The sequence below is a fragment of the Carassius auratus genome, chromosome 16 (genome assembly GCF_003368295.1).
Source record: "Carassius auratus strain Wakin chromosome 16, ASM336829v1, whole genome shotgun sequence".
In the NCBI taxonomy this organism is placed as follows: domain Eukaryota; kingdom Metazoa; phylum Chordata; class Actinopteri; order Cypriniformes; family Cyprinidae; genus Carassius; species Carassius auratus.
In genome coordinates, this window is record NC_039258.1 from 5,481,222 (window position 1) to 5,508,411 (window position 27,190).

At 38.9% G+C, this 27,190-nt stretch overlaps 1 protein-coding gene and 1 long non-coding RNA gene across 3 annotated transcripts; both read left to right on the forward strand.

Moving 5' to 3' along the window:
- The first annotated feature begins 1,030 nt into the window (after positions 1–1,030).
- On the forward strand, positions 1,031–17,049 carry LOC113115882 (SWI/SNF complex subunit SMARCC1-like). 2 transcript variants are annotated; one of them, XM_026283585.1, is made up of 28 exons: positions 1,031–1,254; positions 2,209–2,328; positions 3,083–3,168; positions 3,292–3,373; positions 3,515–3,607; positions 3,709–3,778; positions 3,905–3,974; positions 4,071–4,146; positions 4,280–4,405; positions 4,698–4,813; positions 6,222–6,349; positions 6,777–6,836; positions 6,931–6,968; positions 7,163–7,281; positions 7,858–7,929; positions 8,014–8,127; positions 8,260–8,413; positions 8,498–8,608; positions 8,689–8,748; positions 8,836–9,094; positions 10,325–10,486; positions 11,644–11,696; positions 11,950–12,088; positions 13,061–13,218; positions 13,394–13,528; positions 14,235–14,508; positions 15,236–15,379; positions 15,500–17,049. In XM_026283585.1, the coding sequence occupies exons 1-28, from the start codon at positions 1,069–1,071 to the stop codon at positions 15,595–15,597; spliced, it is 3,303 nt and encodes a 1,100-aa protein (XP_026139370.1). In that variant the 5' UTR covers positions 1,031–1,068; the 3' UTR covers positions 15,598–17,049. The 2 variants fall into 2 exon arrangements, with proteins under 2 accessions (XP_026139370.1, XP_026139371.1); XM_026283586.1 differs by having other exon boundaries at positions 4,722–4,813; positions 15,500–15,651.
- A 6,639-nt stretch (positions 17,050–23,688) lies between these two features.
- Positions 23,689–26,897, forward strand: LOC113115885 (uncharacterized). Its single transcript, XR_003293953.1, has 4 exons — positions 23,689–24,152; positions 24,283–24,358; positions 24,566–24,784; positions 26,676–26,897. It is a non-coding gene; the product is annotated as an uncharacterized LOC113115885 (long non-coding RNA).
- The last annotated feature ends 293 nt before the right edge of the window (positions 26,898–27,190 follow it).

Consider the following 27,190-nt stretch of genomic DNA (forward strand, 5'->3'; position numbering starts at 1 on the left):
AAATGCTGAGTAATAAAAGTATAATTATTCTGAGAAAATTCATTTAAATAAAATTATAACATAACAATATATTGGCTCTGTCAAGTCAATATGATTAGCTCATAACAGAATGCTGCCTTATAGTCATATTTGTAAAACAAATAAAAGATGATATGCCTGAAAACACAAATCTGATGGAATTGCAAACTGGCCTCAATAAATGTATATGTAATTACAGGAGCTTTGATGCATTATTGTGAACACCCCACCCCCAAATAGACTCTCCAATCAACAGTGATTGGAATGTAGTTTGTTAATAGCTATAAAAATTTAAATACATATTTCAATTCAATTATGACAGTATGTTGCAGTAGTCATTTTCTTGTGCTCCATCAATCATCTCAGGGCTTCTGATGCTGAGGGTCAATGTATATGGCATTGGAAAAGTATGTCTTTTAGTCAATCTGAGTGCAAGAGAAGTAGGCTATAAATCAAGGTAAAATAAAAATAATAATAGAACAATATTGTGGTTGGAAGCGATGTTGTATAGATACTTAAAAAAATTGTGCAATACTCATAGAGGAAGTAGTATAAAGGGAACAGTTAACACCCATTGTTACCACTAGATGTCACTATTATGCCAATAATCTGTCTTGTGCTACTGGACATTACAAAATAAAAATGATTACTGGCTCTAACTCAGGGGTTCTCAACCTTTTTTACTCCGGCTGCCCTGGGGGATCACTGATGCCCCCTAGTGGGAAGTCCTGCGCTAACTTCACTTCCATAATGTGCATTACATTTTATTTATTATACTTTTAATTTGCATCGATTTTAAATGTTTTGTATGCAGTATCAGGAATACGAATTCTTCCAAATTATATTTTAATCTAAATTTTATGAGTTGAATATAATTTTGGGAAGAAAAATATAATATATTATTTGTACGAAAATCTCGTTTGGTTTTTTCCACAATGACATCTCGCGAGAGTTCCTTCAACTAACGACTCTTGTGTCGACCGTTGCGCATGCGCAGTGGTGTTTTAAAACATTTTCCACGAACTAGCCTCTATCGCTAATAAAGAAACAATGGCGACAGCGGCGACTGCAGCGGGCGGAACGGGCTCCGGAGGACCATCGGCTGGACAGGCGGGCGCCGGTTCCTCGATCGGACGGAAAAAAGACGGAGGGCCGTCTTCCAAATTTTGGGAGAGCTCGGAAACGGTGTCCCAGTTGGAAACAGTTCGGCTGTGGATCGGGAAACATTATAAGAAGGTCTGCGGCTCATGAGGCACCCGTTGAATGGGGGCGCGCGCGCATCACACAATAGCTACAAGAAGCGGCACGCGTGCTTGTTTGTAGTTTATTTGTTATTATATTCGATTTTATTGAAGGGTCGAATCAGAGCAGTGGTTTAGATGTTGTTTGGGTTCCAGACTGGCATTTTAGTCAGCAAGTTTTGTTCATGTGTTTAATTAAAGCGGCAGTGTTGTGTGCGCTGCTGAGTTAGCTTGCGCGCTAACGATAGTGACCGAGATGCCATAAGAATGGCTGTGAGTCTTAAAATATGCCAAATTACCGTCTTCATTCGCAAAATTTTTTGCTATATGCTCTCTTTTTAATAAACTCCACTGCATTTAATGTCAGATGGCTCTTGGTGGTTCTCGCCATAATGCTTCGGTTGTTTGTGATGAAGTTTGTTTACTGGTTCTCTAATGTCGATTAATTAGATGTTTTGGTGGTACCATGATTCAGTAATGCTGTAATATTGTGTACATACATATGGTACTGAATGATTTACACTTTCACCCATCATTGTTTTTACGTCGTAGCCAAAGGTATGTCAAGAATACCATGGTATTTACAACGGTCCGGATTCATTTTAAACATGAATCTTTTGTTAGTGCTTTAGCTTTGTGGCAGAGATAACGTGTGTATGTTGTTTAAAATCAAGTGTGATGGTTTTCTTTGACAGATATTTGTTGGCACTGGATTACTCCGTATTGTCCAGTTATAGTCTCTCCTATAACGCAGTTTTGTGAATGAGGTTTGTGCGTTATGCATGTTCTGAAACATTTCTTCAGATTAGATTGTAATGATTGCTAGAAGCAGAACTTGAGGGTATTTTTGTTTTTGTGTGATTACTGAAAACACAGACATACAGAACCAGTGCTTAAAGTTTTCTAATTAATTTCCTGGTATTTATTGCTGCTTTTCATTTTTCTGCAGTATGTCCAAAATGACTCTCCTACTTGCAAAACGTTGGCCGCGCTGGTGGTGCAGTTGCTGCAGTTTCAGGAGGATGCATTTGGGCGTAGAGTCAGCAATCCTGCCCTTACCAAATTACCCGTAAGTCTGGATTTGCAGTGTTTACACTTCTTGTTCTTCACATTCCCGATCTATAACACTTTTACTCATCTTCAAAAACATAACTGAAGATAGTCTCCTCATTTAAAGTCCATTCATCAAAAGTTCATAAAATATAAGTAAATGTGATCTATGTGAATGGAGTAGTTCATATAAAGACAAAATCAATTTAAGGTGAGCAGATTTAAATCAGCACCCCCCCCCCCAAAAAAAGAAGCTCTGAGCAATGCACAAAAAAATCTGATATAGTGAACAGAAATTCAAATTCGTTTGACACATAAGAATCAATGAGGTTTGTTTGTTATAGGTTATATATATAATGGTCTTTGTGTGTGTCAATCAGTGGTTGTGTAAATTAAAGGCAAAATTAATCATGTAAACTCATATAAATTGATTGTCTATTCAGATAGCTTGAATTAAACTATTCCAATAATATTGATTCCTTTTATAATCTCTGTGAAATCTTTGAACATTAATATCTTCATTTGTGTTCCGAAGATGAAAGTCTTATGGATGTGGAACGACATGAGGTTGAGTAACTGACAGAATTTTCATTTTTAGGTGAATTATCTCTTAAATGTGCTCTCTTGTTCATGCCCCTCTATACTCAAATGTATTGTATCACATGTGACACAGAACAAGTACAGTGCCTTGTTCGTATGGTACAATTCTGCAGAAATTTATGCATCTGTATTTGAACATCAATGGAAAATTTTAAGTCATGTTGTCATTCTAGGCAAAGAGCTTTCTGGATTTCAAACCCGGAGGAGCCCTTTGCCACATTCTGGGTTCTGCATACAAGTCCAAAAGCGAGCAGGGCTGGTGAGTAGAATCTCAGGAAGGGTCAAAGTTGGAATAATGCATGCAATGACAACAACTTCAATGAAGTAATACTTAAAAGCTAATGCTAATATGTGAAATATTCGTGTGCTTATATTTCTTCAGGAGGAGGTTTGATCTGCAGAACCCATCCAGAATGGATAGAAACGTAGAGATGTTCATGACTATAGAGAAGACTCTTGTTCAGGTAGAGGTCTATAAATCTGTATATATATAATGAGACTCACTGTGAATGTACTTTGTTGTTTTTGTCACCCTTGGCTCTCCCAGCCCTGAATATGCTAATTTTCTCAGTATGCGATAATGCATATCTCATTCTTCCCTGCAGAACAACTCTTTGAGCCGACCAATCGTATACATTGTGTCTGACATGGAGCAAAAGCAAGCCAACAAGCTCAAAGACATCATCAAGAGACATCAGGTTAAAAAACAAAACATTCATTCATTAGGTTGTTAAAATTCCATCCTGTGTTTTTTTTTTTTTTTGCTCTTCTGAGGTTTTTGTTTCGTTCAAACTTCTAGGGCACCATCACTGAAGATAAGTCAAAGGCCACTCATATTATTTACCCCTCCCCAGCCCAGGTTGAAGAAGGTTGGTGTTTGATTTTTTATAACAAAAGACGGGTGAACCAAATTTCCTCAATCATTTTCGTTTAACTGGACATTATATTTGGCGTTTTCTTGAACTTACGTTTTGAATTCTGCTTCTGCCTTTCAGAGGAATGGCTACGTCCTGTCATGCGCAAAGACAAACAAGTTTTGGTTCACTGGGGTTATTACCCTGACAGGTTGGTTGGGTATATATACATGCATACTGTATGTTTGTGTGAAACAAAAATATTCTTTCTACTTTAAATGATAAATGATATTATTTAACTCTGCAGTTATGATACGTGGGTATCAACAAATGATGTGGATGGAGATGTTGAGGATCCACCAAGTTCTGAGAAACCATGGAGGGTAAGGGGATCTGTAAATGTTTTGATATGCTTCCCGAATTTGCACTTTTCAAAAGCCTTTCAGCATGAAGCATAATCTTACAGCCAGATTCAGTTTTCCAGCGTTTTCTCAGTATGTTTTACGATCCCCTCAGGTGCATGCTAAATGGGTCACCGACACAGATGCTTTCAACGAGTGGATGAATGAGGAAGATTATGAAGTGGATGAGAACAAGAAGCCTGTGAGTTTCCGCCAGCGGATCTTCCCAGGGGAGGAAGTGGTAAGAGACCCAAAGAGACGGGCGCTAAAGAAATAGAAATGGTTCACGTTCAGATTTCTGTTGTGTTGCTAAGCCAGACTCTCTGAGGTCTAGGCAGGCTTTGTTCTGTCACTGTCTGCGTGTCTGTCAATCATCCTCTAAAGCTCTTCTTCGCTGCCTCACCCTCACGTACCTCACCTCACCCACTCAGATATTCCCTCAGAACCCCCCTACCCCTTGTGTGTAAGACCGTTCCATTCTCTCATTCTCTCGCTCTTTCTCTCATCCTTCACCCCTCCATGGTTCTGATCAGTCTTCCCGTACACCCGATCGCAAGGACCGCAAGTCCCTGGTTGCCGGCAAGAAGAGGCGACGCTCTCCATCCCCACCCAGCACCCCTGCAGAGTCCCGCAAAAAGGGCAAGAAAGGGTAACTATCTTGTCGGAGTCTGATAAATAAATATATGCACAACAATTTAAGTGTTTTGAGTTCTGTAACATTTTCCAAATGTTTTTTAAAGGCGGGGTGAAATGCTCGTTTTCACTCAATATCCTGTTAATCTTGAGTACCTATAGAGTAGTACTGCATCCTTCATAACTCCAAAAAGTCTTTAGTTTTATTATATTCATAAGAGAAAGATAGTCTGTACCGATTTTTCCCGGAAAAACACGAGTGGCTGGAGGCGTGACGTGTGGGCGGAGCTAAAGAATCACGAGCGCCCGTGGGCTTTTCCGTTGAGAGTGTTTGGAAGCTGTGACTTTACCGTGAGGAAAAAAACATCATCCAAAACAAACCATGGCTAAAAGTCAGATTCAGCCGTTTATTTATGATCCAGAAGCAGATCCCGAGGCTGAAACCGAACGAGAGCAGCAGCAGCAACGACTCGCTCCGAGCAGGGCTCATGGGAGGGGACGCACTAAAAAGGAGGCAGAGATATTTGAAGCAGTTTTACTCACCGCCTGCGGTTCCAACAAACGATCGTGGCCCTTTTTCCTTGGGATTGCATCATCCTTAAGAAATAAACAATACGCAAATCAGTCGTCAAGCTGGGCCTTGTTTGTAAAACAAGCATCTTCGAAATGCAGGGAACAAACACAAACACTTGCACAACTCCGTTGATGCTCTGTAAAAATAAACTCCATCCACTGGTCCCTTAATGCTGTTTTTTCTTTGGTAATCTGTGCAGGGTTGTCTTGCCCTGGCAACCAAAAACACACTTCTTTTGTGACATTTCGCGACGCTCTCGCTCTGATCAGTGAAGTCTGTTGTGCTCTCAGTGCTGTGCTATACGGGAGCGCGCACTCTTCCGAGAGAAGTGCCCTCAGGACCCATATAAGGAAATTCCGCTCCATCTAACGTCACACAGAGCCATACTCAAAAAAAACTTTCCGAAACTTGTGACAAACCGGAAGGAGTATTTTTGGAACAGAAATACTCCTTCAAACGTACAACTTAATTTTTGAAACTTTGTCCATGTTTAGCATGGGAATCCAACTCTTTAACAGTGTAAAAAACTCAGTATGCATGAAATAGCATTTCACCCCCCCTTTAAAGAAGTCTCTTAATCTCAACAAGGTTGATTTTATTTGCTAAAAAAAGACAGTAAAAACAGGAATATTATTACAGTTTAAATAACTGGTTTCTATTTCAGTTTAAATTGTTTTCATTTATTTGTGATGGTTTTTCAGCAACCATTACTCCAGTCCTCAGTCATATGATCCTTCAGAAATCCTTTGAATATGTTAATTTACTGTTTTTTTTTTTTAATGTGAGAAGCATTTCTTCGTCATGATCATTTTAAATGTTCTGGTCTCATTCATTCATTTACCTCGTACAGGAATCCTGGATCACAGGGGAGACGCCGTGGACATCAGAATGATGACGAGCAGGATGAAGACCTCACAAAGGACCTGGAAGATCCCTCCCCGGTACCAGGAATGGAGGATGTTACATTGCCAAAGAATGGTCAGTCTTCTTGACTAATAGTCCCTTATTTGAACAGGCTATGTTTACTCTACTGCCATTGATCATAACCCTGGGTTACTAAGGGTGGCTTTTCCCTGTTAGTAGTAGTACGCTTAGTACTAAGTGACCTTGGGGGAAAAAGCCTGGTTAACAACTACTTGCTTGACTTAAATGGCTGAGCTGGGTTTTTTTTTTTCCTGAGCTTTTTATTTCATAGTTCATAGCTCCTTTTTTTTTTTTTTTAATAAAGCCCCTCTGGATGCATTGAAATTCAGTGCATGACTGAAATAGACATTCTGCTATTAGAAGCTGCGCCCTACTTTCAGTGTCCTACTTTACACTGAAAGCTTTCAATTTTATCGTATTGGAATTGCCTTTCTGATACATCGTCTGCTTTCCTAAATGTTTGCTGCCTTTCTGCTTGCAGTCAATCAGAAAAAGGACAGTGAGAACACGCCAGTGAAAGGTGGAACGGTTGCTGATTTGGGTGAGTATTTTGCTGCTTATTTGTTGTGGGTATGAATGTGATCTCTCGTCAGAGGAAATGTAAATGGTCGCACTAATTTTGTTTACCCTCTTAGATGACCAGGGAGATGATTCACTAGCATCTGGTGGCAAGGTAGAGTCTCTTCATATTGTAATCCAGTTATGTTTTTGGAAAGTTTCTCTCCATTATTATATCAGATTCACAGCATTTGGTTGATAATTGCACTAACTTTAAATGTTTTTTTGTTTTTTCAATATATGATTTTAGTGCCAAGTCATGTATACAGTAAGATGGTTCTTAAAGTGTTTATGAATTGTAATTGACAGGAAGAAGATGAACAGGGCAAAATTGTGGTCAATCGTCTGATTGACTCTGAGGACAATGTGACTGAACAAACCCATCACATCATTATACCCAGCTATGCTGCCTGGTTTGACTACAACAGGTATCAAATCCCTTCCACCACATGCTATTTCAGTGTCTTTGGATGGAAGCACTGTTATAGACCAGTGGTTCTCAACCTTTTTGACTTGTCCAACACAATATTCGAAGACTCTCCCTTATATATGCTGTGATATTTTTCCATGTAATTATGAAAGCTGATTTTTTTTTTTTTTTTACTTTTTTTTTTGTCAATATTAAATTAAACGCAATTATTTCAAGAGTTTTTTTTTAAATCTATAAATCAATACAATTCAAATAAAATAATTACAAAATTTATAATGAAGTGTTTTTAAATATTTTACAAAAATAGTATGAATTTTAATTAGAATTATTTAACTTATAAATAAAATAATTAAACTGAAGTCATCCCCTTGAAGTGGACCCCCTGCACCCTGATTTTTTTTTTTTAAGGTAAAAATAAATTTAATAAAATGTCTTTCCAACTTGATGATAAAAATCATATGTATGATGTTTGTCTAGTTTTTTTCAGTCCAATCCTGAAAAAGCCCACTCTACCTCTTTCTTATAGTTGGGAATGTCATTGCGCATTCACATTTTTCTTTTCTTTTTTTCACAGTATACATGAAATTGAGAGGCGTGCCCTGCCAGAGTTCTTCAATGGCAAAAACAAATCTAAGACTCCAGAGATGTAAGTTTGCACATTTGATTCACATTACGACTTAACACATTTTCTATCTCAACTTTCATGGTTTGTTTATTTCCTCTTCCTTAGCTATCTGGCTTATCGTAACTTCATGATTGACACGTACCGGCTGAATCCTCAGGAGTACCTGACCTCCACCTCCTGCAGGAGAAACCTTACTGGAGATGTGTGTGCGGTCATGAGGTCAGAATTTTCATTTACCTTTAGGATTTATTAGAATATTATGCGGGGAGCCTTGCATAAAGTCAAATAGGACAATTTCTTTAATTTCTTGATATTATATATTTACCTTTAGTGTTGTCTTTTTCCCCCCAGAGCGCATGCCTTTTTGGAGCAGTGGGGGCTGGTGAACTATCAGGTTGATTCTGAGAGCAGACCCCTTCCCATGGGTCCTCCACCAACCCCACATTTCAATGTTCTGGCTGATACTCCCTCTGGCTTGGTGCCGCTGCACCACCGCCCCCCGCAGGTGAGTCTGGGATGACTTCCCTTTTAATTCCAGGTAGAATTTATTGCATAACAGTTGCAATAAAGTCTTTGCTTTTCATCCCAGGTTCCTCCTGCTCAGCAGATGCTGAACTTCCCAGAGAAGGGCAAAGACAAGCCAACTGACCTGCAGAACTTTGGCCTCCGTACAGATATTTACTCAAAGAAGAATCCCAAGGCAAGTCACCTAATACTAGACCTAGGTGTCAATGCTTTTTTTTTTTTCATAGTTTTTTGATGTAATAATTTGCCTTACAGGGTAAAGGGGCTGCAGGTGGGAGAGAGTGGACTGAGCAAGAAACATTGCTTCTGTTGGAGGTGAGATCTGAATCAGTGGGCATCATAAACTCAGGATTCTTTTTTCATACCAGTTTGTTTTAATATATTTTAAACTAATGATTCCAGGCTCTGGAGATGTATAAGGATGACTGGAATAAGGTTTCGGAGCATGTGGGCAGCCGTACACAAGATGAGTGCATCTTGCACTTCCTGCGTCTGCCCATAGAGGATCAATACCTGGAGAGTTCTGAAGCCTCACTAGGCCCCTTGGCTTACCAGCCGATCCCCTTTAGCCAATCAGGAAATCCTGTCATGAGCACTGTTGCATTCCTTGCCTCTGTGGTCGACCCACGCGTTGCGGCAGCTGCTGCCAAAGCGGCTTTGGGTATGTTGTCAAGTTTTGGTGTATCCACCTTTTTAATTTTTTTTTTTAAATGTAAGAGAGAATGTAGATATTTGTAATTTCAATGTGCTGGGCTTCCGGTGTCATTAATTGCACATCAGTTTGGGGTGAGAAGTTACCCCCCCAAAAATGAAGTCATCATTGTGTTAAATAAGAAAAGCACTGAATAGACATTGCAAAAAAGGAGCTTTAGGCGTCTTTTGATTCAGCAGAATTTATTACACAAACTTTTAAGGCTACAGTGTGACCACATCTTTCTTTTCCAAAGCTGCATTTGAAGTGGCATTGAGGTATTTAGCTAAATTGTTCAGAGGTAGCATGAATTAATTGATACATGTCACTATAAACTAATGGATTTTAAATGGGCATCAATAGGATTTAAAAATTAAATAGTGAGATATAATTTTTTTTTTCATTAGAATGACACTCTAAAAACGAAAATAAAACTGCAAGTTGGTGGCAGCGAGTCACTTTCTTAATGAGTGAGTTGTTTATTAATTTAACAGTTTCGTTCAGAGCACTGATTCATTCAGAAACTTATCTAGTGACTGGCTTGAATCATTGGTTAACTCAGTTCGTAAAAAAAAAAGCTTATTCATTCAGTATTGTAACACCGCTATGGCTTTGTTCAAGTGTTTTGTTAAATTTTCCCCAAATTCACCTGTGGAATCAGTAGCCCTAGATTTATATAAATGAAATTTGTTGTAATCATAATTGTGACCCTGGACCACAAAACCAGTTTAGCCGCTAAGGGGAATATTTTTTAGCAATAGCCAAAAAAACATCGTATGGGTCAAAATTATCTATTTTTCTTTTGTGCCAAAAATCTTTAGGATATTAAGAAAAGATCATGTTCCGTGAAGATTTTGTAAATTTCCAACTGTAAATATATCAAAATTTAATTTTTGATTGTGCATTGCTAAGAACTTAATTTGGACAACTTTAAAGGCAATTTTTTCTCAATATTTAGATTTTTTTGCAACCTCAGATCCAGACTTTCAAATAGTTGTACCTCTGCCAAATATTGTCAGATCATTTTTTATATATATATTGAATTGAAAGAGAATTGAAATCTTATGTATTCAGCTTTCAGATTGTGTAAATCTCAATTTTAGAAAATTGACACTTTAATACTTTAATAGCTCATAACAATCAACATTGTGTGTTATTGTCTGCATTTTAAGTGGGTTTTTCTGTGCATTACATTTGTAGAGGAGTTCTCGCGTGTGCGTGAGGAGGTTCCCACAGAGCTGGTGGAGGCTCATGTGAAGAAGGTACAAGAAGCCGCGCGCAGCTCAGGAAAAGTAGACCCTGCGTTCGGCCTGGAGAACAGTGGCATTGCTGGTACAGCCCCTGAGGAACCAGAGAAGACAGGTAATTTTGCATGCAGTGAAATTAAGAAAACTCCTCAACAGCTGTGATGGGTGGGTTTTCCGTCTTGCGAATTGTTCCTGTGTAGTTCTAGCTTCTTCCACCAGGTGTCATCAGATCAGTACTTCTGTACTAAAAAAACTAACCGGATGACCCTGATCAGCTGTGCATGGGCTTGCTGTGATTAAATGACTATTAAAAAAAAAGAATATGATAAAATCTTACCTAATGCACCTTTATAGACCTTTTTTTTTTGAGAGCGCACCGCACCAGAGGCAGCGTGTGACTGCATACAATGGTAGCCGCTGGTTTTATGCAGCGCTGGCAGATGGGGCACAGACGTGGGAGGAGTTGAAACTGGGTCAGTGGAGTGACCTAGTGTGACATGGTGTGCCAGTGCAGGCTTTGCCACACATACCTTATTAAAGGCTCCAACGCCACAACTCTGTTCAGCTCTGATGCTCTAATGCCTGTTCATTAGGTCATTCACTCACTTAGTCATGCTGTACTCTTCCTTAATGGCTGGTCCATTTAGTTGTGTGTTCTGCCTTCTGTGTGCTCTCCGGCTCTTTAGTTTGAATTTCCATGCATTTGTTTGTGTTCACACTGTGATACTTCATTGTCCACTATGGCTACATTTCATACACACTTTCTCTTCACGTGGGCACTGCTGTTGAAAATTTTGGGGTCAAGTCAGTTTTTTCTTTTCATTTTTCAGTTCATTATTATTTCTGAAGGATCGTTTGATGCTGAAGACCGGAGTAATGGTTGATGAAATTCAACATTTGTATCACAAAGTTACATTTTGAAATGTATTCAAACAGAAAACAGTTATTACAAATTGTAATAAGACAAAATGTAATATTCCTTTAGGTAATGTAAATTCTGTAATAATTTACAATTTTGCCTTTTACTGTGGTTTTGATTGAGTAGTGCAGCCTTGGTGAGGGGTTACTTTTAAACCACATTCTTTTTAAGAATTAAGAGGGACTTATTGACAATATCATAAAAATCAATTTGAGCCGAAAATAGTGTTTTACTGCTGCTGAAGTACTTTCTGAGATGTGTATATTTTTTGCCTTTAGGTTTCTTGTTGTCCAGTGCACTCTACCACATTGAATTTTGATATTTTAATAAATAAAAATGTTCTTTACTCTCAGAACCCACAGAGACTGAGAAGATGGACACTGACTCGGATTCCCAGCCTGATAAGGTCAGATATGACCCTACCACCAGTAGTCATTTATATTTGTTGCTATGTCATGTTAATGGATCGATTTAGAATCAGATCAGAAGTGATTTATGATTTCCCAGCATTATTGGGATTTCTTGCAGTGCACCTCTCCATATCTACTTCTTCCAAGTTAACTTTCTATACAGTCATCTGTACTGTCGCTTCATTTGCATTTCAGTTGTCTCATGCTGTCTGACTCATGTCTCGCCATTCCCCATCTCATCTGTTGCAGGCGGAGTCAAAGGATGAAGCAGAGAAGCCCAGCGAGTCTGCAGAGAAGCCGACAGAGACAGAGAAGGATAAGAATGAGACCTCAGAGAAATCTGAGCCGCAGGAAGAGGAAGAGAGCGAGGGAGGAGAACCCAAGACAGGTACAGACACTGGAAGCCACAGCGACGAATGCTGATGGGCTTTCCTGAAATCTGACACAAGCTGGTTGAAATCTGCTTAATGCCTGTTAAATTGAGCATGATGCTTGTTTGAGTTGCTACACCCCTTTCTTTTTTCTAAACATTGGACTTGGGTTTGCACATTATCAAGAAGTTATAATTTTTTTTTTTAAAGTTAATATTTAAAAAGATGCTGTTCACCCAAAAATAGAAAAAAGTCAAGATGTTGCAAACCGATCTGTTTTTTTTCTTTCTGTTTTGTAACATAACATATATTTGAATAATGTATGTACATTAAAATATTTTAAATACATCTTTTCAGTAAATCTAAATACCGTATTTTCCGGACTATAAGTTGCACTTTTTTTCATAGTTTGTCTGGTCCTGCGACTTATAGTCAGGTGCGACTTATTTATCAAAATTAATTTGACGTGAACCGAGAGAAATGAACTAAGAGAAAACATTACCGTCTACAGCCGTGAGAGGGCGCTCTCTGCTGCTCATTGCTTCTGTAGCCTACACTGAAACATAGAGCGCCCTCTTGCGGCTGTAGACGGTAATGTTTTTTCTTGGTTCTAAATGCAATTTATAGTCCAGTGCAACTTATGTTTTTATGCCGACTTATAGTCCGAAAAATACTGTACATAAAATCAAATGAGCTGCTAGTTTTGTGCATGCTGACCTTGAAAATGTGGACTTGAACTTACTGTGCACCTCCAAAAAACCTCAAGTCAAAGTTTTTTTTATTTGTGAGGCCATACAAATCAGTAGAAAATAGTGATTCTTATGGCTGTTTTACAGAAAATCTATAAAGTAATGGATTTTGGTTTTATTTCCCTGCCATGAAAATAAATGTTCGATTTATAATGTGAAATGTTTTTTATAATTCTGCTCTAAAATTACTTGAGTCTGTGCTTTTTTTTTATTATTATTATTATTATTGTCATGTTCCAGAGAAAGACAAAGAGGAGGACATGGAGACCACAGAGGAAGGGAAAGAGGGTGAGGAAGAAAAGGAGGAAGGAAAGAAAAAGCTTGAGTTGGATATCGGAGAGGGCAACATCTCCACTGCTGCCGCTGCTGCTCTGGCCTCTGCTGCCACCAAGGCAAAGGTAATGCAATGCTCGGACATCAACAGGGACTGGCTTCAATGTTTATCAGTTCTTTAACTTGCGTTTTTGGCACCAATAGTAAGTGTGTGCTTTGTGCAGCTGTCTCCAATCAAAGTGTTTTTATCACCCTGGCAGCTAACTTGATTTCCTGCGCTGTTGTTTTTGTGTGTCTCAGCACCTGGCTGCAGTGGAAGAGAGGAAGATCAAATCTCTTGTGGCTCTCCTGGTAGAGACTCAGATGAAGAAGCTGGAGCTCAAACTCAGACACTTTGAGGAGCTGGAGACCATCATGGACCGTGAGAAAGAAGCAGTAAGTACTGAGTCTGGATATCAAGAATAGGTCACCCTAAAATCCAAAATAATGCATTTTATATTGGTTTTTTTTGTTTGTTTGTTTTTTTGCATTGTGGGTTTTTTGCTCTGTAGTAAAAGTTGTATTGTATTTATTTTTTATATCAATAAAATTATCTACAATCATCATTATTTTCAGGAAAATTAAGTCAATGAATTAGTTTTTCTTGTCCATGCAGTGTTGCGATAGTTACTAACTACCGGTAGTTGTAGTTTGAGGTTGTAATATCTGCTTTGCTAGTGTTGTGCCTTGTTCTTCTATATCCTGTAGTCTTATATCTGCACACCAGAGGCGCTGTCCACAAGAGACTTGGAGAGCTGTACATATAATGCTTTAGTAAATCTAGCTGAAGATAGTAACCCAATTTAGCTGCTGTAAATAGTGCATGAAGGATGTGTCTTTATATAGCTCAGCCCAGTGGTACTTTATTTCCTTCTACTGTTCATAAATGTACTAAATACAGCTTTGATTTTAGTTAAGCATGTTGGTGAGTTCTTCATAGGCTAGCATCACCCACTCTTTCTTTAGAAAAAAACGGCAAATAAAGGTCTGTTACTGCAATACTAGTAAAGTTAGTAATTAGTAAAGCCTTGGTAATCAATTTAAACTTTCCTCTTTGCCTTACCAAGCTGTGTTGATTTAACAGAAGTTTTTCCCTTTATAGCTAGAGCTCCAGAGGCAGCAGCTTTTGACAGAGCGACAGGCGTTCCACATGGAGCAGTTAAAATATGCTGAGATGAAGGCTCGTCAGCAGATGGAACAGCAGGCAGCTGCACAGCAGAATGCAGGAGGACATCACGGACCAGCTCCACATGGCCCACCTCCGCATGGTCCACCTCCAGGCATGCACCCTGGACACCCAGGACATCCCGGGCACCCTGGCCCTGGATATCCCCCCATGCACCATCCCATGGGTCCCCTCCATGCCCCTCAGACAGGTCAGCACATACCTGATCTTCTGGTTTTGTGTTTGAGGTTCTTTTGGGTTGCTGCTTTCTCAGAGCACACACACAGAAAACCACCTGGAGAGCAGCTTGAGCTCTTTTATGGAGCTTAACACAGCTCTTTTTAATATCAAGCTTGTCCCGCAGTTGTCTGCGTTTTACGACAGTCGTTTTACATGATTTGACTGATTTGGACATTAAGTTTGGGCTTTTTTTTTTAATGAGGGCCACAAGTGCACCGCATGTTTGGAATGTGGCACAGTGATCGTTTTATCTCGATTATTGACTTTTCGTATCGTTGCAAGCTGAAATGGAAACGAAAATTTGAATAATTGCACATCCCTAAAGAGTCTTAAAAAGGCTGTAAGTCTTAATTTGCCTTGCCACAAATTAAGGCCTTAAATTGGTGCATCGTTTTACGGTTATATAGTCATGACATTAAATACTGCATGTACTGGAATTTTTTTTTTTCTCTGTATTTTTGTTTTTCCAGTGCAAATATCTGAACATCCTTAAGTCAAAATCCATTTACTTGAGATGAAAAATGCAGATACTTAACAAAATTAAGCGAGCTTGTGCTTAAAACAAAATCTCTCAATAGGATCAGAACTTTACTTGGTCTTAAAAACCTGCAGAAATTCTGCCAATTCCTTTCCAAAAGCGAATATTCTTTAGCACATCAATACATCTCTCTTCAAGTGTCTTTTGTTGCTTTGTTCAGGACCAATGGTTGGACCAGGCCAGCCCATGCCAGGTCAGCCTATGCCAGGCCGAATGATGCCTGGACCTCCCCCAGTTGGACCCTCACAGGGTGGCATGCTGCCCATGATGGGCCCTCGACACCCCGGACCACCCAACGGCATGTGTGAGTATCCCTTCAATCGCTAGTTCCCCTCCTCTTGTTCCTGTGTGTGGCACATTTGTCCTGGGCTCTATATAATTTTTTCAGCTGCGTTTTTAAAACAACATCATTGTCTCCTTATAGACCCAGGTCCACCTCCAACCGCACAGCCTGATGGGATTCCCCCTGGCCCAGTGGGACCTTCTGTATCTGCGCCCCCTCCTCGTGCTGCTGAAAACTAAATTGCCACCCCCCCACCCCCATCACCGCACACGTATACATTCACACACAGATACACACACAGATAAATCTGGGATCCCCGCAGACCTGCTGTCGTCACCCTCTGTAGTTTGGCCTTGCTGATGGGTGGGTCATCTCTAAATCCTCTCGATCGAGCGGAGCACTCACCTCCTCACCTGCAAACATTCACACGCTCAGGGCACAAAGTCAAGAGTGCTGCCATTCCTGCGTCTCTTGACTAGTAATAGCACTGGCTTCTGTTCTGTTTTCCTCCGCATGTGTTTGTTTTCGAGAGCGTTAGACTCCTGTGGAAATTCACTGTCCAGCTCTTCCCTGTAATGTGACTGATGGAATCATATGTGTATATTGTGCTAATCCACGTAAACTAAATGCTCTAAGATCGAAATCACACTGTAGCTACGAGCCAGTTCGCAGCGTCCCGTCTCCTCTGGAGTCTTTCCACTGACTTGCGTGTTTCTTGTGCAGTATCCATTACAGCAGGGTTTCCTGGTGGCTTCCTCGAGCTTCCTTTTAATATTTACATCAACATCTAGCTGATAATCTACCTCGCCGGTGCAGTTGTACTTAATCTGTGCACAGTGTGTGAAGCAGATTTGCTTTATGGTACTCTGCTTGGTCAGCCACGCTGTGACCCAGAGATCACTGAGAGATCATAACTCACACCACCACGAGTGCTCCGCTGTCCTAAACGAGTCCGGAGTACTGTAACGCCCAACGAGAGCCCACCTAACTGCTGTTTTTAGAGATGTACCCACACACACATTAACCTTTGTTTGCCTCAGATGTACGAACACACACAAACACACATTAAAAACCTCCATTTTGTTCTGTCCGAGAACACAAATGGAGGTATATATGGTATCACACTGAAGTGATGGAGGAACTTTGCTTATCTTAGGTGTAGCTGGCCTTTTGTGCTCCTCCCTTAGGTGCTGACAGAGTAGCTGCCCCGCCTCGCTCTACCTCTCTCACTTTACTACCTCTCCTCTCTCCTTCTCTCTTCCTGTTATGGCTGTTCTCTCTCTTTCTCTTTTCTTTGTGTGTGCCCATGTGACTGCTGCATTACTGCTGTGTGGAGGCTGTTGTCCTCCTCCTCCTCAGGTGAACCAAGCCCTCACTTCAACACGGCCCACCCCACTACACTACACACACACAAACACACACACACACAGATACACACGCATTTCCTCTTCCAAAATTTAGCAGGCTGTATATCACCCAAAAAATTGGGCGAAACCATGCCCTCCCCAATCCCCATATATATCTTTTATTGCTTTTTATTTTATGGTAATGTATTTTTAAGAAAATAAAGTTTGTGTAGACTCAGTTATCGCTGTTCTTGGAAGTTTGTAGCTTACTCTTTTTCGTTTTTACCCGGCACATTGATACTGAGACCTGAACACTGTCTAAATAAAATGGGTTTGTTTTTGTAAGACTGCTTTCTGTTTCATTTCTAGAGATTCCTCTGGTTTATGTGTTTGAATTAAATTTGAAGAGTGGATGAATGAGTGGAAAAAAATTCACACACCTTGACTTTTTAGGATCTTTTTTTGCGCAGTGATGCATTTATTTCTATTAAATCTCATTATAGTATTATTAATATATATATATATATATATATATATATATATATATATATATATATATATATATATATATATATATATCTCAGACTTTGAGAAATGAGGAAAAAGTCATAATTGTGAAATATAAACTCAGAACTGCACAGCACAGTTCTGAGTTTATATCTCACAATTGTGACTTTTTTTCCTCAGTTCTTTTTTTTTTTTTTTTTTTTTTTTTTTTTTTTGAATTGCGCTTTGGCAAATGTAAATCCTGCTCTGTGAGAAGGAAAAAACATGCAGGAATTATAACAACCTCATGTAATGTAATCTCTAACCCGGATAATCCAGCATGTGGAAGAGTTCACTAGCATGTGGAGTGCTGGAACGTGTTAGACTGTGCCCGATAAGCAATGGGGGTTAGATCTGTTTTTCACAATGTTGTTTTTTTTTTTCACCTCAATATTGGCACTTTAAAATAATTACCAACTAGCGGCTGCGCATTAGTAGTTTTACCCTACAGGAAAGAGAAATTCATGGTTTCAAAATTTCTTAACTGAGGGGAAAAACTGTAATGCACTATATTGATTGTAGTTTCTGTGAAACGGTCAAAATAAAAGACTGCTTTAATACTCGAGTTAAAAAAAACATCACGTAATAGTTCATTAATTAGCCTGTTTGATATTTAGCAAATTAGTACAATTCAGAAAGTGATGTCTCATGCTTCTATTTGAAATTGACAGCAGCTTCTGTTTGGACTGTAGGATAATATGATTATGGTTATTTCTGATGTATTAATACATTATGCTTAGTCTGAAAAAGTCCTTTTTAAGATCAATGATCAGTGGAGTCAATTGGGCTGTGAACAGCAAAATTAATTATTTAAATCTGTGATGTTGAGTTTTGAACAACTACTACAACATGCATGGAGAATAGTTTGCCATTTATTAGTTAACCCATTTAAATAATAATTATACAAAAATTAATGGTAGGCTGATCATTCTCAGATGCGACTTAATGTAGATTCAAAATAAGATGATGATTTAAGCTTGTTTTTGTCCTCATACATAGATCAGATTTTGTCACTTTGGTGTGTGAGCACCCCAATTCCTCCATGTGAAACATTTACAGCTGTTATTTATGTTTGGTGTAATGATACCAGATGAGGCCTAGGCCATAAAATAATTCTTGAGGGATACCTAAACGCCCATTGATTTTAATAGATATTAAACACCTCCTTCAGTCAAATACAGACGGTGGTCTTGCTGCATTTATGCTTTTGTATAGATGAGCACGAGGCCCTATTTGTTGTGACGAGGTTTGGCTCCATCACTTTAAAACTCGCTGTCATTTTTCATTCTGCTGTGGGCGTCTGCATGGTATAAAGGGCGGGAAATAGTGTTTTGAAAAGAATGTTAAAGCTTATTAAATGTGTTCGCTCAGATTAGTGATAGGCTGATTAATAATTGTGCTTGCTGGCGTGATAACAGAGAAATGGACATTCTGCTTCGTGTCAGAGAAATACAATGTACACACATTGAAACACACACTCTCTCTCTCTCTCTCTCTCTCTCTCTCAAAACCCTTGTTGTCTAGCAAAGAGGGAAGATGCTTTCTTTTTGTTGTTGTAGTTTTTTTGTGGTTGGTCACCAGGTTTGCATACATCTCAGGAGGGATTTTGATCCACTCCTCTACAGATTCTCTTTAAATCCTTAAGGTCTCTTTGCTGTTGTTTGGTAACTTGAAGTTTCAGGTCCCTCCACAGATTGTATAATAGGATTGAGGTCTGGAGACACTGGGCCACTACATGACCTTAATGTGATGTTTCTTGAGCCACTCCTTATGTTTCGGGTTGTTGTCCAGCTTGAAGACCCATGAGCCATCTTCAGTCTTCTGGCTGAGGGAATGAGGTTCTTGTCGAAGATCTTTTAGCACATGGCCCCATCCATTTGCCCCTCAATGTGGTGAAGTTGTCCTGAACCCTTAGCAGAAAAACATCCCCCAAGCACAATTTTTCCACCTCCGTGCTTGACTGTAGGGATGGTGTTCTTGGGGTCATAGTCAGCATTTCTCTCCCTCCAAACATGGCAAATCGAGTTAATAACAAAGATCTAAATTCTGGTCTATTCTGACCACAGCACTTTCTTCCAAGCATTCTCAGAATCGTTTAGATGTTCATTGGCAAACTTTAAACAGGCCTGAACATGTTCCTTCTTGAGCAGGGGAACCTTGCGGGTGCTGCAGGATTTCAGTCTATTGTGGCGTAGTGTTACCAATGGTTTTCTTGGTGACTGTGGTCCCAACTGCTTTAAGATCTTTAACAAGCTCCACCCGTGTAGTTCTGGGCTGATCCCACACCTTACTCATGATCATCTTTACCGCATGAGGCAAGATCTTGCACAGAGCTCCAGACTGAGGCCCACTGATGGTTATTTTGTCAGACTAATCTGTGTTCCACATGGGCACATAATCTGTGGGAGCCTGAATTCTTGTTGGTTTGAATATCTGTTTTAACATTTTATAATGTTATTTATCCCTGTGATGGAAAGCTGATTCTTCAGCATCATTACTCCAATCTTCAGTGTTGCATGATCCTTCAGAAATCATTTTAATATTTGAATTCTCAAGAAACATTTTTATTATAAATGTTGAAAACAGTAGTGCAGCTTAACTGTTTTGTGGAAACCATGATATTTTTTTCAGTATTCCTTCATTTCGTAACACCTTTAAGTTTCTTTTACAACCATTTTCATTTACACATTGCACTTCAGTATGAAAATAAAAATACAATAAATTCATGAAAAAAATATATTATTGTCCACCAGGAGTAGATTGGATTGTGTAAACTGGTTATTACATACTGGAATTTTAAAAGGAACTGTGAATTCAACAGAAAAGGCTAATCATTTAAGATGAACTTTTTTTGAAATTACAATTATTTCTTTTTCGTGACTGTACAAAATTGGACCAGCAATTTGCATTCATGCAGTAAATCTGGTCAATAGTTTTTCTGGTCAAAAAGTTTTACAGTATTACATATACAGAGGTAGGGCAATTAAGTAATTTGAAAACCATCATTATAGGGGTTAATATAATTTGTGTAGACTACAGTGAAAATACCAATGTGATTTATTTTCTTTGTATTCTTAGGTTGTAAGTTGTGTTTAGCAGCTGCTGACTTCCAAAAAGGAAAAATAATGGGAGCCTATTAGCAGGACTAGTTAATGTTAACAGCCCAATTGTTACAAATTTTAAGAACAACAGTCTCTATATTGATAACTTTAAGAATAGTGGGCAAGAACCGAAAGGGACTGTCAGGAAAGATTGTCTGCAAAAAACACTGAACTAATACAGCAAAATAGCTTGTTTGCAAATTGAATATTAACAAACCACGGTGGATAGTTTGGAAGAAAAGACTATGAAGCAGATTCTCTCCTCCAACATTTCTGAAAATTTTTGTCCGACAAACAAACCAGACAGGAGCGTAGATTAACTGTTGGATTTCAACTTCAAAAATGGCGAGTTAGTATGGTCATCTTTCTGCAGTTGAAACAAGATACCTTCTGATGTTCATTCATGTTTATTTTGCGCTATAACTAGTAAAGAGGAAGAGATGACCGGTTGACGTGCCACTTGAGCTGAGGCACTACAGCGATCGGTCATGGCACCTTAAAGAGACACAAAATGGTATTTACTGTTTGAATTTAAAAGCTGAGGAGTAACCTGCTCTGTTTTGTCTGATCAATTCCAAAGTTGTATTTGGAAGCTATATTAAAGGCAAAAGGTGGTAAAACACCTCAAAGAATTAGTTCACCAAGAAATGAAAATTCTGTCATTAATTACTCTTACCCTCATGTCATTCCAAACCTGTAAGACCTTTGTTCATTTGCGTAACACAAATTAAGATATTTTTGATAAATTCCAATTGCTCTCTGACCCTGCATAGACAACAAGGATTCTGCCACGATCAAGGTCCAGAAACCTAGCAAGGACATTGTTAAAATAATCCATGTGACATCAGTGGTTCAACCATAATTTTACGAAGCCTATTTTGTTTAAGCTTTGATCTGAACATAGGCATTGTTTCCAGAACAGCATACGTTGTTTACGTTCAGTGGATACTCTCCAAAATGGTGCTTGGGTGACGTGGAGGAGACGAATTGTTGAATTAAGTCATTTTTGTTTCAACCCCTGATGGCACGTTGATTATTTTAATGATTTCTGGACCATTTATGGTAGTATCCCTCCTTCTATGGAGGGTCAGAGAGCTTTCAGAATTCATCAAAAATTAAATTGGTGTGAAAATGAAAGGAGGTCTTATGGGTTTGAAACGACCCGATGAGGGTGAGTAATTAATGACAGAATCTTCATTTTTGGGTGAACTATAATAAATAAAATATTACCTTTTAATAAATAAATATCTCCTATTTTCCAGGTTACATTATTTGACCAGCTTCTCTATATAAGCCCTTCTGTTATCTAGATATTATAACCCATAATGGTTATCCACTGATAACAATTATGGGTTGTAATATCTAGATGGCAGATATTTCATAATTAACACTTATTTCCTTTGAGCTCCAGAAGCCATGTCTTCACCAATGAGACGATGAGATCACTCCACGGTTGCCCAAGCGAACTTGTCACATCATTTCTCAATCATCATCATCTCCCTCATTTCAACCCATTTTTTTTTATCTTCAGTTTTTTTGCAGGTTTCAACTAATACTCAATTTTTCCGCCCTGATTCTTTTCTTCTCCCTCTCTCTCTCTCTCTCTCTCTCTCTCTCTCCCTCCCTCTCTCTCTTTCTCTCTCTCTCCCTCCCCATCTCTGTCCCTCACCACCTCCTTGCTTGTGTGTTCTTCCATCAGTCTTCATCCTTCAGCTCCATAACTATGGTGGCCGATCCAGAGATGTGTGAATAAAAAAGAGGGTGCTCTGCTCGGGGCCACAGGCTGTGCGGCTGCATGGGAGGAATGAGGACAGCTTTTCCTGGCTAGTCACATATTCATTATATGGAAGGTTATAGGGTTAAATCCCTGTTGTATACCTTGAATGCACTTGATAAATGCCAAGTGCATCTCCAGATTTTAATCAAACCTGCCTGGTTTACATTTACCGCTAGTACAGAAGGCTAAATGTGTTGGTTTGTTCTTGAACGTCTTCTGTATTTGAAATTGATTGCTTTGCGTTACTCCCTGCAGAACTGCTAAAGCCCAGACTATAAAGACTTTGAATTAAAACAACAAACACTGACAGCCTGTGTGTGATGTGCAGATGGCTCAAGCTCTCGGGCTGCCAGAAACAGTTGGCGCCTGTGCGTTCTTGATCGAATATAAAGGATACTTCCCTTGTATTCCAAGCACCGTCGTTTCAGTTCGATACGTGCTTGACGGAGGCATTTAAGCATTTCATGTTTGTGCAGCCGCGCTATCTCTGAGAACGTTTCCATGGTAACAAGTCTCATGGTTCTGCATGAAGAGTAGTCGGAGAGGAGGGGTGTTTTGTGCTTTAAACATTGAATGTTGAATGCTCCGGTGAATTCAACAGAGGAGACTCCATTAATGTCTGAGATGGTAGCCGCCTTCACCAGTCGCACAGAGCCACGACTTTGTTTGTAAAGCAAAATTAATTATTCACCCTAATCAGCATTTGTCATTTTGGGTTCCATGTGCGCGACCTAAAATATGCAGCCTGAGGGTCATCGAGTTCATTCGAGTCTGTATTCAAGCTCCATTCTGACAGACTTGAGTAGGTTTATTCGCTGAATCAGAATCAAGCAGAGATCTTTAGACTTTCAGTTTGAAAGGAGCAAAACTGGGATCATGCCACCAGTCTGTCAACAAGCTCTCAATTAGGCCATCTCCGTGTTTGCGCCATGGGCTTTTGGCATCCCACTTGTGTAAAAGCAATGTCTTGTCTTGGTTTTCGCTTACCATTGTCATATCAATGTATAAGTAAAGTAAATGGCATAAGGTGTACATAAAATTAGAGCATCACATGACAGAAATCTGCAATTTGTTTTTGTTATCGCACTGTTTTTAGCTATTTGAAGAAAATTTGTGGACATATTTCAATGCATTAAAACAGAACTGAGAGTAGTATGCTTTTGTAGATAAAGTATTATCAAATAAGTCTAATATTGAATAAAATAACAGATTTGTAGAATTTTGTAGAATGTTATGATTTATGAACATTCTAATTCTTTGAAAGTCATTGGAACTTTATTGTGCACATGACCAAGTAGTGAGATTTGTTTACTTATTTTCAAGGGGGCATTTGTATTGTCTTATGGTTCGATCTTTGTAGATTTGAACAAGTGACCTTACAGTTAGCAGCCATTGTAACCTATACCTCCAACCACCATTGTATTGTGGAGAACTCAGGGAACCAATAATTTCTTTACATGAAGATTAATTTAATTAATTAATTGTTTATGTTTTACTGCCTCTTATTTGTCTTACTAAACATCAGATCAGCTTCTTAGCCTCTCTGCCTCCACCCACTAAAAAAAATGTTGGAATTTGAGGTAAAATTAATGTAACTTAAATTTGTAATGTTGGGTGAATGGCAAGACAAAACACAGTGTTTCTCTTGTAGTTTTGCTAAAAAATCCATTGGTTTAAAACATCAGACACTGATAAGCTTCTGGCAGTCTGTTTTTGTTTATGACTCAGTGTAATTTAGTTTCCTAACTCACTGCTCTGAGTCATGCTCTGCGAACACGTTAAGCTCCTCCCAGAAAAACCCCTCAATTCTTTCATTTATGATGAGAACAGGAATATGACACCCTCCGAGCTAAAGAAGATTCTTTAATGTTTTCCTGGAGAGGTTCCTTCACCCTGAAGTTGTGTGCAGGACCCGTGAGAAGCACAGGTGTGTCCTCCAGCCTGCCTGAAGAAAGGAAATTTGATCCAATGCCACGCTTCCCAGTGAGAGATTGAGTCCATGCCCAGAGTGTTTGTGTGTAAAGGTAAGTGTGATGTCTTTCATTTTAATACGGTCTGTTAATTCAACATGTTTCATATGGCCTCATTATCTTCAATTACCCTGTTGCTTTCAGTTGCATGTTGGTGTAAATCTGTGTTTGGTTATTTCTCAAGACTCTTGCATGTTGGAATGTCAGGAAAACAAAATATGGACTGACTTTAATTACTCCACACATCTGGAGCACTAAAGGTCAGACTTATTCTTTAATAAAATGCACTGTATTCCCATCCAGATACACGTTATTTTTTGACAAGTGTCACCGGCATACATTTACTAGGAACCCAGAGCCAGGAACCAGCTGTTGGCATGTCTATAGGCCACTAAACCAGTGCTCTTTCAATATTTATTACAATTACTCTGTGTTCCTTTTACATGGGCTTCTTGTGGATGTGACAGGTTATTGACTGGTGAGCTCAGTGCAGGTGTTGGAGGAACTCATTAAAAATGGAAGCTGTGAAAGTAGGCCAGCGGTTTACTGATGTGGATGGGTAAAGAGAAAGGAAAGCCATTCCAAGTTGTCCACAGCCTATCCCATTTTCCCCTGGTCCACTTCCTGCATGAAGAGGATGGTGTCTGCATTTCCCCAATTACAACTAATCTAGCAAAAGCTCCCATGTAAGTCCTTGCCTCATACTTGCACTGTTTAGAGTAAGATCTATAGAGAAATACACTTGACTGTGTGCTTTGAGAATAATTATGCCACTGCATTATTTATTACTGCTCTACATTATCCAAATATTGAAGCCAGTTTTCTAAAGCTGAGGAATTAAGCTAGTTCTAGGTCTGCCAAAGGTCAAATTTTAGTGCATGAATTCCACCCAGATAAAGCATTTCCTTCTCCTTAAATTAATTTTCTGGGTGCAATAAGCATGTATGAAACCACTAAAAATTAAATATGCTCTTTATATGTTTTAACATAAGATTAATGTGCTAGAGCATTATATGGCTATATATATATATATCTTGATTTTAATCTGTTCTTTTAATTTTTACGGTATGATTCTTAAATCCCAAGAATCGATTAGTCTAGCCTGTTTTCAGCTAATAAACAGGACATTGTAGCGCACCTCCCATCCATTAAATCGCAGTAAACTTTGTGATTTCAACTGCAGAAAGACATCAATATAACAGCTTCTATGTGTCATGTAACGTCATATTTGCCTCAGAAAACATAGGCCTATTGGGTGACCATAAACTTGTTACTCAGCTAGGAAAATAAACTCTAGAGAGCAATGTTTTGCTAAATATATGTGCCATAAAACTAATTCATTATAATTTAACCGTTCTTCAGTATTTCACTTTAGTATCCACTGAGTGTAATTTAAGTGTTTCTATATAAATCAGTTCATTCTAATCTTCAATATTAATGTAGTGCCACAACATTAATTGAGAGATTTTTTTCCTTTAGAAAATTTGCTATACCTGATATATATCCAAAATTTAATCCAATAAAGAATCTTAATCAGATTCTGCATGATTAAGACACGGCAGGAAGGCAGTAGCTTACAACAAAAGTACACTTAATGCCTTGTCCCTGATGGAGGGGTCTCATGGATTTGTCCCAGTAAAAATAAATATGAATAAGAAAGAATTTAAGGCTTGTGCGCTTTCCATCTGACTAATGCCATTTTATAATCTATCTAAATAGCTCATTATTACAACAATGTGAACACTAGGAAGCAGTTTGATTTACATTTGCTTCCTAATGGAGTATGGAAGTGCAGTTAGCAAGGTTTTGTTACTGATTTATTTCTTTTCTAATTGAAACGAAAGCTAGACGCTAGTTTCAGAGCAGACCAAAACATGAATGAATACGTGAAGTGTAGTTATTTGACCATCCTCATTTTCGGACTATTTTATCCTGCATATCGCAAGGCTGAATGCCCTTTAGCCGAATAAAAGAGTGACAAACATGCCATTGTGCTTTGATTGTCTCATTACCTTCGATCCTTTTGTTTCCAATTATCTGAGCCCATCATTAGAAGCTTTAGTGTGTTACATAACAATGGACTTCATTGTACTCTCACTCATTTTGTGACTTGGTAACAGTTAATATAGGCATCTATTAAGCAGCGTGGGCCACTGCTGGCAACCGGACTGCACCATCCAGGAAGAAAAGATTTGTTTTGTGGTATTTGTATATGGAGAGACAACTGTGTAATTTTTGGTTTAATGTACATATTCCGTGCTGCAATTAACCACGTTTTGCTCTTCCCGTATTCCTTAACATTTTGCCAGCTGGTAACCGAACGCAGCACTGCTTAATACTAGCACTGTTAAAACTGGGCTGCAATATTCCTTCAGTCCAATTTTGAGATTCCACTTTCCAATTTCTGCCAAGTGTCTATCCAGTAAATGCTCTGTGTACCATGTGCCATGATTAGCTTGCAGTGTGTACCGTGTTCTATTCCTACTCAAGTGTCTTTATTTGTTCCAAAGTCTGCGGTAGAAGCATCATAACAGTCTCTTTCTCTCGCTGTCTCTCTTATATTTGATATCCATTCAGTTTGTCACCTCTCCTGCCAGCATCTTTGGTTTGATGCCACAGCTCAAGCACACTCGGCCTGCCTGTATCAGCCCATTCCCATTGCCGTCTAGTCTGACATCTGGATCTGACAGGTCTCTGATAGGTTGTTATGATTCATATGAACCATATGTTGTCATTGCTGGTCTGTCGTCTTTTTGTTCTCTTTTAACATTTCCCAGAAAGAGTTGTTTTTTTTTTTTAACTAAAGTGTTATACCTTCACAAAATGTCCAATTTGTGTCATTTATACTTAATTTATGCACTTAGCTGATGTTTTTTGTAAATGCTTTGTTCAGATTGAGCCAAGCTTTGATTTGGTTTGCAGATATGAAAGTCTGCATGTCATTTTGCAGTTGATGAATTTGAATACATTTGTTCTGTGTAGACAATATCTGATATATCTAAATTGGTTGCCGTAGTAATGTCTAAGTTTCAGCATGATGCCAAGAGGCTTTCTTCCACAACAGTCAAGAGTAGATGTCAGCATGGAACGAG